Below are 11,880 nucleotides of genomic sequence, written 5' to 3' on the forward strand. Positions count from 1 at the left end.
GCCTGTACCCCAGTTCTGTACGCATAAATAAATAAATCTTTTTTAAAAAATTGGAGTGATTTTTGTCCATGTCTTCCTTCTTGCCATAAAAGAAGGTGTTCCTGTGTGAATTTTCAATGGTTTTCTTATTTAATAACGTGTCTCTTTCTTTTAGAGTACACATTTTTCAGCAATGTCACTTCATTTGTGTCTTCAAATAAGAAATTGTAACTTCCTATTTTGTGACCAAATTTTGTTAAAATTTACTGTTTTCAACCTTTATAAAGTTTAAAATTTCCTGATTACACTTAGTACAGGCACTGTTTATAGGAGAGAATTTCAATAAACAGTGTAGTAGTGTATCTCACATTGATAGTTTGTACATCATAATAAATTAGCAATTTTTGAGTAGGTATGACTTTAGGGGTCATTTTTTCCAAAACTTTAAAACAGGTGAATCCATTAAGGGTTGGGGTGGGGGCCTCCCTGGTGGTGCAAAGGGATCTACTCTGAAGCTGTTAGTAGCAAATGCAGTACAACTTCCTTCCCAAGCAAGGGAGCTGATCTACATGGCAAAGCAGACCTCTCCTGTCTCACCTGCTGCTCCCTTCAGTATTGGCTTTTCGGTCAATTCCCTGTTCTGCTCCCCACTTTGTCTCTGGTGAATCCTCTCACCCCCCACCTCTGGCCTATACCTCAGTTCTTGTATGCATAAATAAATAAACCTTTATTTAAAAAAAATTAAGATATGAATACAGGGGCCTTAGGGGGTGACAGGTGTGGAATGGGCAAAGGACCTCCATTAGTTAAAAAGACCAGTTGAAGGATGTTGGGGGAGAAAGGGGTGCAGAAGTTTTCTGAATATGAAAGAAGGTAAGGGGATTTTCAAGAGGGAAAGAACAAAGTCTGGTAAGGCTTATTAGGGCTAAGTACAGGAGATTCCAAAATAAGTTTCTACCCCAAGAAACTCAGTGTAGTGACTTTAAGGAATGAGGATAAAGGAATAGACAGAAAATAAAAATTGAAGTCTACTTCCAAGGAGCTTAGTTGTATTTATCTTTGTAGCAATTAACATGTTCTGAGGCATTGCTAAGTATCTAGACTTACTACTTTCCTATTGCTGTGCCTGATCATTTCAACTACAGTTACTCACTGAAATGGCCTTGGAGGATGTTTGAATAACATTTTTGAAATGTGAGGAGTGTTCCAGACTTGCAAGTCATTAGAAATCCACTGCTTAATATTCTTAGAACAAACTAGCTGAAATCCAACTTTTCGTGGTTAAAAGTTTTGACATTCACACAGCTAGCAGTATTGTATTTTAGATTGATTCTTCAGGTCCAGTGGTCATGAAATTCTCAGAAGCATTACTCCAAAATTCGTTGTGAGGATGTACTTACATAAGTGATTAGACTACACCTCCTTTGGGACTTGAAGAGTAAGAGCTTAACTGCTTGTTTTCACTATGATCTCAAGAGACACAATTGTGAACACCTTTGGGATCCTAAATATAATTAATATCATCTGATGCTCGGACTGTTGCAAACACATTCACCTAAGTCCAAATCTCTCAGCTCTTTAAAACACTGGAATTGCTCAAGGAACGCTTTAGAAAAGATGGAAGGAAATCCCCTATGTTTACCTTTCAGTAGTCGAGCCGTGTTTTTTTTTTAATGCAGAAATACATATATATAAAGGAAATGCAAAGTGTATCGTATCTGGATTTAAACGTCGTCTTAAACAGAGCTAGTATCTTTTCTACGACTTAATATCTCAAAAAAGAAAGTATTGTCTATGCTAATGTATTCCTAGCTATTCTTTCATAAAAGAGCCGGTGACTTTAACTTGTAAACTGATTAAATATCAAAACAAAAAGGATAATTTTCCTAGAAACGCCGAACGACAGAAATAAGAAATCGGAGGCTGTTGAAAGAATCTCGCGGGAAGATTCTCATTCAACCATTTCCGCGATATTTTGCTGCCCAGCCCTTTTCTTCTCTCGCGGAGGGTCACGTTGAATCTCGCGATCTCTGGAAAGTTCCGTTGGGGAAGATGGCGGCGGCCTCGAGCACCCTTCCCTTCTTGCCGCCGGGGGCTTCAGCCTGAGCCTTCCCGGGTATAGTGGGGACTGCTCGTGCCCTGCATCCGGGAAGCTCGAACCAACTTGGTTTCCCCGTTAGTGGTGGGGAAAGGCTTATCCTCTTGTGGAGGATCGAGGCCCTCCCCACCGTCAGGATGAAGGCTCAGGGGGAAACCGAGGGTGAGTGACTGGGGGTGGGGGGGGACAGGGGGCGGGACACAGCTGGGGGGAGCCAATCTGTGAGAAGACAGGGGGAGCCGATGTCTCCGCTGGGGCCACTCTTCTGAGTGCTCCAGAATCCAGCAGGCGGGATACCTGTGAGTTTTAGATTCTAACAGTGTCTTCACAGGTGATGGAGAGCTTCAACTTTGAGTTGATGGGGGCTCTCAACTTCTGTGACGATTTCCTGCTAGGGGCAGTCAGTCGTGTCTCTGAGCATTTTTAGTTAAAAGCGATGGAAGACCAGGGAGGTGACTCTAATACCTGCTTACACCTTCCACCAGAAGAGAAGGCTGAATAATGACAGGAACAGTACACAGCTGTGTATTGCAGTGAGTATAGTTATTAGGTCGCTATGATAGTAATAGCCAATAACAGTTCCTAGGATGTGGCAGTGCTAAGATCTTGTACTGTTGTCTATTTTATTGTGTAATTTAGAAGTGCTTCGATTTTCATCCTTTCAATGATTGGACCAACTTAGAACTGCGGAAAAACATCTTTTCTGTGGAATCTTAGATTCGCTGAAGTTCCACACTACAGTTTAGGTGCTTCCTTACCGTTTGGACACGTTTTGTTAATACATCTTAGGGTGTGTTATCTACCGAGCTTTGTAGATTAGAGACTTTGCCTAACTGTATAGTTGTTAGTACACATAATTCCCCCCCCCCAAAAAAAATGCTTAATTTAAACAATCATGTAAAGATATTTGTCATCCGCTTTCTCAGGAAAAAAAAGGGAGACTGAGAGGAAGGATGACAAGTGTAAAAGTGGAAGCTTGATGAAGTGGGAATTTTAATCTAGTTTGCTCACTGCTGTATTCTCAGTATGAAAATAGTTCTTGAATGAATGACACTTGAAAGTGAGAAGTGCCAAAAATGTATCCAGATCCGTAAGCTGGCTAAAACAGCCTCAAAATCAGTTGATCAGAAAATGAGGGCATTGAAGGAGTTTGAATTTTGACTTAGATTTCACTGTGTTAACTCCATTGTCAATGTACTATTCCTCTTTCAGTTCTGAGATCGACTGTCAGTTTTTATGTAACAGCTCCACAACTAAGTAGCATTTCCTCCTTAAAGTTCAGTAATAATGTGTCTGTTTTTAAATGCGTATATCACATTGTATTGCTTGATGGTTAATTCCATATTAGCTTATTCACACCTGTCACCTGAGGTGTTTATATATTATCATGTAAGAGATTTCATGCATATAGGAATGAGCTTGTCAATAAATTGTAATATTGATCTTGAATAGAAGGAAATTCTATATTACGATGTTTGTTGGATTAGACCCATAAATTATGTTTCTTGTCATTAAAAAGAATTTCATTTGTGTGTTTTGAAGTAAATGATACCAAGTAAATAAAAAGTTAACCAAGTTCTTATCAGGATGAAGTATTGGGGTTTTATTTTGCAAGGAAAAATGGAAGGTCTCCATAGAAGAGTTTCTAATGATGTTTTCTGATTTACATTATAGAGTCGGAAAAGCTGAGTAAGATGAGTTCTCTTTTGGAACGGCTCCATGCAAAATTTAACCAAAATAGACCTTGGAGTGAAACCATTAAGCTTGTGCGACAAGTCATGGTGAGGATTGTGGTGAAGTGGTAAAGTTTTGTGCCTAGTTAATTATTTAATAAGCTAAGTTCCCTGTGTGGTATTTTTCAAACCAGGTACTTGTGTGTGGTCAGTTTATTTATCTATAAAGCATCTGAGTACATGGTTTAAGAGTCTATAGAAGGAGGTATATTTATAGAATTGTGTTAATCATGAGTTATAGTATATTTCAGGTAAAAAAATGCTTAGGGATACATCTATAAGAGACACACATGAATATACTAGTGTAAGAAGACATTGGTTATTCACTTCCGGTCATGCTCCATGATTTTAATGTGGTCATACTTTCATTATATCTATATTACTAGCATTGTTTGCAGTTCATTCTTAATATGGCTTCATCTTTTCACTCTGTCAACCTCTTCACACTAGAACTCTTCTTGAGTCATCCCCCAGTATGGGGAATTGTTAGCCAGTAAAGTGGAAAATAGAGTCGGTGGTGGGAGTGGTGGCTAAATTTTAATAGTTCATCCATGATTCCAGAGGCAGTTAAATGGCGTAGGAAAACTTCTACTGGCTCGTGGTCATATGGGTGTGTTCACTTTGTGATAATTCTGGATTTCTTCATTTATACTTTTATGTATATGTATGTATAAATCTTACTTTGGTTCCAGAATAAGTTCAGTTTAGTAGACTTAAAAATGACCGTATCATTATATTCTGGCAAAATAATTGAATTTACTGTCTGTATTTTAGGTTTGACTCCAACCCTTGGACAAATTATTTAATATTTCTGAGTCCGTACCTAGAAAGTAGTGGTGACTACTGTCAGTAAAGGGACAGAACACCACCACTTTGCTTTTTCATAGTTTTGCTGTAAAGATCAAATGAGATGATAAATATCAAAATGTTGTGTTAAAAGATTTCTATAACTGTAAATTCTACAAGAACATCTTCTGGCTCAGGATTGTGCACAGGAACATATAAAAAAGTTTTTAAATATTTAAAGATTTGGTAACATTTCCAGTATAGAAGTTCAGAGGTTATTTTCATTCTGTGAGGTAGACATGTTATTGCAATATGTTCTCATTGATTGAGGTATGTTCCATAAATACTATCATTATAGCTTGAGATGTGTTCTATAAATATTATCTTAAGTGAGACATCATAAGATAGAGGAATTCCAAGTGACTGCTAAGACCTTCTTTTAGTACCAGAATCACTAGTTTACCAAAATAATGGTGTCCATCATTGATAGCCTTCCTTCTTTGTTGAAAGTATAAAAAAAGCCAGATATTTGATTAGTCAGATTTTTATTCTGCAAGGTTGGAATTAAAGCAGAGAAGGATTTAGAGTGAGAAAAAGCCTGGAAAACTACCCTAGTATCATGTAAAATTGTTCACATTTCTGGGGACTAGAATATTAACAGATAGAAACTTCTCCCCTGAATACTGTTAGAAAAACTGCCTTTTGTTTTGTTTCTTTGGGAGTCCCTTTTCTGGGAGTCAATTTAGTTAGACTAAGTTCTGGTTATATTTCTCAGATTACATCATGTAAACACCCTGTTAGATTTGGGAGTTACCAGATTTCCTCAGCTACTTCATTTTACTAATCTTAGGATATAGTTTTGCAGGAAACTGATCTCATTTATTACATTCTATTCTTTCTAATTTTACCCTGAAGATTATTTAGATCTGGGAATACCTTTTTCTACCTTTAGGTGTATGGCTACAGATATAGCCATGTATATAAACTTTTATTCCTTTGGATGGATGGGCTGGGAAATAGACATCTGAGACAATTCAGAGAACACACAGTCTACAGGCCAAGGCATCTAGTCCACAGAATAAGCTGAAGTATTACTAGTAGGACGACGTGTATTGTTTAACTGAAATACTGTTAGCTTGATTAATTTTTACCTTCAATATATCCCCACTTAATACAGGAGAAGAGGGTGGTGATGAGTTCTGGAGGGCACCAACATTTGGTCAGCTGTTTGGAGACATTACAGAAAGCTCTCAAAGGTTTGTAAATATTGGCACATGCTGATTTCTTAAGATCCTCAATTTGAGATTAACTTCTTGTACTTAACCTACTTGATATAGGTCAACTGTCCTGTTAGGTGTTGCTTTTGCTTTTATTATGAGTTAAGCTCTTTTCTGAACTTCTGAGACATTTATTTTTGATTCTGTACTGGAAGCTGGGAGAGACTTAAAAGCTGTTGGTTTGCAGGGTAACTAAAATACCAGGGGGAGTTCTGTTTTTTCCTTTGCAGCTTCTCCTTTAATTAATGTCACTAAAGACTTTTACAGTATTATGGACTATGTTGTCAGGAAAATAAGCAAAATAACTTAATTCATTCTTATAATTATTATTTCTGTGTTTTGGAAGGAAATGAAAGTAAAATACATTTTGACCCCATAATGAACTTGATTCCACTAGATTTTTTTTTAATTGTGGTAAAATATGCATAATATAAAAACTTATATTTTAACTATTTTCAAATGTACTGTTCAGAAGTAATAAGTGTAGACACATTGTGCAACCAGTCACCACCATTCATCTCTAGAATGTTTTTTTAATTTTCAAGCTGAAATTCTCTGTACATTAAGGAATGACTTCTCATTCTCTTCTAGTCTACTTTTTGTCTCTTAAGAATTTGGCTACTTATAGCAGTGGAGTCATAAAGTACTTGTCCTTTTGAGACTAATTTCATTTACTATGTCTTAAAGATTTATCCATTTGTAGCATGTTTCAGAATTTATTTTTTTAAAGATTTAAAAAGTTTACAGAACTGGGGTACAGGCCAGAGGTGTAGTGGGTGAGAGGATTCACCAGAGACAGAGTAGGGAGCAGAACAGGCAGATGTACTGAAATACACTGCTGAGGAGAGCAGTGGGCAGGTCAGAAGAGGTCTGCCACGCCTTGTGGGTCAGCTCCCTGGCCAGGGATTGAATTTGCTCTGCAGTGGCTTTGGAGAGCTTCATAATGTGGTGCTTTAACCTGTTGTGCCACCAGGGAGAGGCCCTCAGGATTTATTTTTTAAGAAAGCTGAAGAATGAATAGATTCATCACATTTTCTTTATTCATTCGTCCATCAATGGTCACTTTGTTGATACCTTTTGACTATTGTAAATAATGTTGCCATGAACATTGCATATTTGTTTTTAATGTTAGTTTTGGTATTACTCTTTTATTCTAGCATTAGCAAACAGATGTGGATAAGTTAAAAATAGCTTGTCCCACATGAGTATCAAAAAAGGGAGAGGAGAAAGGTCCCAACAGTATTTTCAGCTAGAATTTTTTTTTTTTGACACTTGTACTGCTTAAGCATTTGAACTAATGAATGCTTTTCTTTATGGCTTTGGAAGGACAGACATGCTCCTCAATGTTTTTCTAGCTTTAAAGATTACAATTTAAGTTATTGGAGACTGCTTTGTGATTTTTTTTTTCACCCTTTTGTAGTAACATCTTTACCAGCAATGACTGATCGTTTGGAGTCTATAGCAAGACAGAATGGGTAAGTAGCCCATCTGCAGACAGAAATGTTTTAACTTAGTGTTGACTTTGGGTGGCTTTATTTATGTGTCTTGTATTAATTTTTGTTTTGATTTGTTCCTGCTAGACTGGGCTCTCATCTCAGTGCCAGTGGCACTGAATGTTACATCACGTCAGATATGTTCTATGTGGAAGTGCAGTTAGATCCTGCAGGACAGCTTTGTGATGTAAAAGTGGCTCACCATGGGGAGAATCCTGTGGTATGTGTTGTTGATATTTCACTGGAATGTGTGGGTTTTACATAGGGACACTAATTTAAAATGAATTGTTGGGTTTGAAGCAGTTGGGTCTTAGATTTTTTTCACGAGCCACTGTAGACATGATGCAATGGGCTACAGCATCAATAACCATAGGATAATATGGGTCCATCTTTGACATCATCCAAAGGCTTTGACAAATGGAACAGCAGAGGAACCCTTTCCATTTCGTATCAACAAACATGAGCCGCAATTGTATAACAGGTGATGAGGATACAAAGATAAATACCTCAAAGTTCCTATCCTCAAAGAACTTACAATCAGTGACAGATAATCATATATACACAACTAATGTCTCTGAAAAATGCTGTAATAAACATGAATGTAAAATGTGTCAATATGATACCAGGCTTTAAAAAGAGGTCCTAATGTTTTAAAAAATTTACTGAGAGATGATTCTGCTGTAAACTATTTCCTATATTTTGATTTTTAAATTCCTGCCCCAACCCCATGGATTACTAAGTAGAAGAAAATACTTTTTGATTACATAAGAACCTTCTATAGTTTTAATGTTTTTATTAAAAAGCATGTGCTGTTAATAAAAATGAAAAAATATTGATGTCTTAAGAGGTCATAAAGTAGTTTAAAGTTTTAACATAATCTCTTTAATTTCAGAGCTGTCCAGAGCTTGTGCAGCAGCTAAGGTAAGCAAATAACATTTGTATTTTTTGATATTGGGAGAAAATGCTGTCTTCATACCTAGGTTTTGAAGCTGATCAGGAGTTACTTTCATGATGAACAGATGTATTTTCTTGAGTCAAGATGTTGTAGGCTCTGTACTTATTGGCTTTTAGATTGGTTTTGCTTAGTTCTTATCCTACTTAATCTTTCCCAGGTTTTCTAATTTTTGGCAGTATTGACAGTTTAAAATAGAAAAAGTTTTTGCTCTTAGGAGGCCATCCTGTGCAGCATAGAATTTTTTAATTGCCTTCATGTTCTTGCACCACTAGTTGCTAGTAGTAGCTGGTATGATTTTACCTTTTAGGTATTTTTTTGATAAACTCCCTTCATGGTAAATTGCTAAACTTGAAGATAGTCTTTAGTGGATGATGACTTTTTCCATTGGCTTATTTTTTTTCCTTTAGAATTGAGGGGAAATTTCCCTACTTGAAACATAAACTCACAATAACATTAGCACTGAGATAATCTTTCATCAGTTTTAGTATTTTTTTTTAAGATTATTTGTTTATGCATAGAAGAACTGGGGTGTAGGCCAAAGGTATGAGATGTGGGTGAGAAGATTCACCAGAGACAGAGTGGGAAGCAGAACAGGTGGATCTATTGAAGTACACTGCTGAGGGGAGCAGCAGGTGAGACAGGAGAAGTCTTCTGGACCGTATGGGTCAGCTTGCTGGCTGAGGATGGAACCCATGATGCTGTGGTGATAGTGCTGAGACTGAACCCTTATACCACAAGTGAGTCTCAGTTTTATGTTTTAGAAATAGTGAATTTCTCAGATACCACATGGAAATGTCTTAGAAAAGGTGTTATTGTTGAGAATAAAAGTTTTATGCTTAATCTTTCAATGCATTTATAGCCAGATGAATCACATTTGAATCAGCATTTAAAGAAATGCAATGCATAATTTAAAAAAAAGACTTTTCATGATTTAATTGAATCAGTCTAGTAAAGGTGTATTACCAGAATAAGAAAAGCAATATTTCTAGATATCTGGAATAGGAGATAGCACCAATTTACAGAGTGGTGATATTCTGAAGTTAATTTGTCAGATGGAATCTCAAAAGGAGTATTAGTTATTTTAGTCACTTTGCATACATGGTAATTTGAAAAATACATCTTGCTGATGCTTTTCATTTTATTGTCTTAATTGGTACTTAGGTCAGTAGGTGTCATTAAATGCTCAATAAATGACAAAATATCTGATATATTCAGGCTAATATAACTTTCCAGAGTATTATTTTTTTAATTTGAAAAAAAAAAAGTTAAAATGGTTGAGTTGTGTTGGGTTACTTATCACAAAAGCCCATTTTACTGAGACTCCAAGTCTGACTTTTGGATTCTAGGAAGCCAGGAATTTTAGTGGTGGTTTTCTGGGTCCAACTGAATCATGGGAATATTTTGGAAGATGTGGCTTACCCCTTTAGTACCCACCCCTCTTCCCTTAGATTTCCGATCTTTTACTCAGTTAGTGCATTTTTATTCTTTCATATTGCTGTGTTCACATAAATGTTCTATCTTTCTTTTTTCCATTACCTCTCCATTTTAAAGCTTTTTCTTTTTTTTTGATTATTACATCTCGACTCAGTTAACATAACAAGGAATGGAAAATAGTCTTTTAAAATAAGATCTTACTAATTATCAGCTAATTAGTGTATGAATTATAAGGTCTGTTTGATGACTTTCCACTTAGACTTTCTTTTACGTTAGCTTCTTAGAAAAATGGGACAGAGAAAGAAAGGAAAACATTTCATCTTTTATTGCTACTTTTGATTGACTCAAGGAAACTTAGGCTATGAGGAAAGATTCAAGTAAATGAATAAAATCAGTTTATAAAGCTGTAATTTTGGGGGCTTTGCAGATTGTCATAATTTTTCTTGTTTTCTTCTCTTTCCCTTTTCCCTGCATTTCTTATAGGGAAAAAAATTTTGATGAATTTTCTAAGCACCTTAAGGGTCTTGTTAATCTTTATAACCTTCCAGGGGACAAGTAAGTATTTTTATGTTTTCTTTCCTTTTTTGCGTTATTGAAAGAATTACTATAAATTTATAAACAATTTTATGCTTAGAAATTTTTCATACTGACAAACTAGCTCAGCTTCCTACTTTCAAAGATATTTTAAATAATGACTTATAAATTAATTAATAGATTATGCTAAAATTTTGATCAACTGTAATACTTGAGATGATATCAAGATACTAATTTCTAGATGAAAAAAATTAGTTGTGGAACTGATTGAATATTTTCATTTTTAACCTACTACGGGTTTTTTTGAAACCTGTTTGGTTTTGTTTTTTACATTTGTTTATTTATGATACAAGAACTGGGGTACAGGCTAGACTTGTGGGGCATGAGAGGATTCACCAGAGACATAGTGGGGAGCAGAACAGGCAGATGGACTAAAATACACTGCTGAGTGAAGCAGTGGGCAAGACAGGAGAGGTCTGCCATGCCATATGGATCACCTCCCTGGTCAGGGATTGAATTTATGCTTCAGTGGCTTTGAATAGCTTCTTATTCACAATAGCTGTGCTTTAACCTGATGTGCCACCAGGGAGGGTTCTACTTAGTATTCTTAAACAAACAAAAATAACTTTGGGTCCATTACTATTGACTTGTTTTTAAGATTTTTTTTTTGCATAGAAGAACTGGGGTATAGGCTAGAGGTTCAGAGCGTGAGAGGAGTCACCAGAGACAAAATATGGAGCAGATCAGGTTTACTGAAATACACTGCTGGGGGAATGGGAAAAGTGGGTGAGATAGGATTGGTCTGCTGCATCACATATGAGTTGGCTCCCTAGCCAGGGATTGAACTCAGGTTACAGTGTTGATAGGGACTTAACCCCTAGGCCACCAGAGAGGCTCACTATTGACTTTTTTTTAAAAACAAACAGAATTTATTTATCTATGCAAACAAGAACTGGAATACAAGCCAGAGGTGTAGGCCAGTGAGAGGATTCACCAGAAACAGAGTGGGGAGCAGAATAGACAGAGCCACTAAAATATACTGTTGAGGTGGAGCAGCGGACAGGACAAGAGAGGTCTGCCGTGCCATGTGGGTCACCTTTTTGGCTGCGTATCAAATTCATGCTACAGTGGCTGTGACTAGCTTTACAGAGCTGAGCTTTAACTCTTTGTGCCACCAGGAGGGCCCCCCACTATTGACATTTTTAAACAGCTGGTTTAGTTGCTGTCAATGTAGACTTCACTCTAGACTTTCTATATCACTGCTTTTGTGTGCATGGATATGTATATTTGTTAATTATTTAATTTTTTTTTAACTTCCCATAGCAAACTGAAGACTAAAATGTACTTGGCTCTCCAATCCCTAGAACAGGACCTATCTAAAATGGCAGTTATGTATTGGTAAGTGTTAACTTTATATGACCCATCTGGATTTCTTTTTTTAAATTTTTTCATGTAGGAGGTTACCTGGGGTCCTATTTTATACATCTGTATACATCTATATGTACTATACACTATACACTACGCACATTTGTATTTTACCTGTGCTATACATAAGGCTATTTCCTTTCATTTCCCAAATGATGAATGGATT

General features: G+C 36.5%; 1 protein-coding gene across 1 annotated transcript in view; it reads left to right on the plus strand.

Moving 5' to 3' along the window:
- The first annotated feature begins 2,002 nt into the window (after positions 1-2,002).
- The window catches only part of MED1 (mediator complex subunit 1), a 22,558-nt gene continuing 12,680 nt past the window's right edge, over positions 2,003-11,880 (plus strand). The window contains exons 1-8 of the mRNA XM_004684254.2: positions 2,003-2,239; positions 3,752-3,858; positions 5,774-5,852; positions 7,294-7,348; positions 7,454-7,586; positions 8,259-8,287; positions 10,239-10,310; positions 11,613-11,687. Coding sequence (XP_004684311.1) covers positions 2,215-2,239; positions 3,752-3,858; positions 5,774-5,852; positions 7,294-7,348; positions 7,454-7,586; positions 8,259-8,287; positions 10,239-10,310; positions 11,613-11,687 — 575 coding nt within the window. The 5' untranslated portion in view covers positions 2,003-2,214. The remainder of the gene's footprint in view (positions 2,240-3,751; positions 3,859-5,773; positions 5,853-7,293; positions 7,349-7,453; positions 7,587-8,258; positions 8,288-10,238; positions 10,311-11,612; positions 11,688-11,880) is intronic.

The sequence above is a fragment of the Condylura cristata genome, unplaced genomic scaffold, assembly GCF_000260355.1.
Source record: "Condylura cristata isolate star-nosed mole 26May11 unplaced genomic scaffold, ConCri1.0 scaffold00017, whole genome shotgun sequence".
Lineage (NCBI taxonomy): Eukaryota > Metazoa > Chordata > Mammalia > Eulipotyphla > Talpidae > Condylura > Condylura cristata.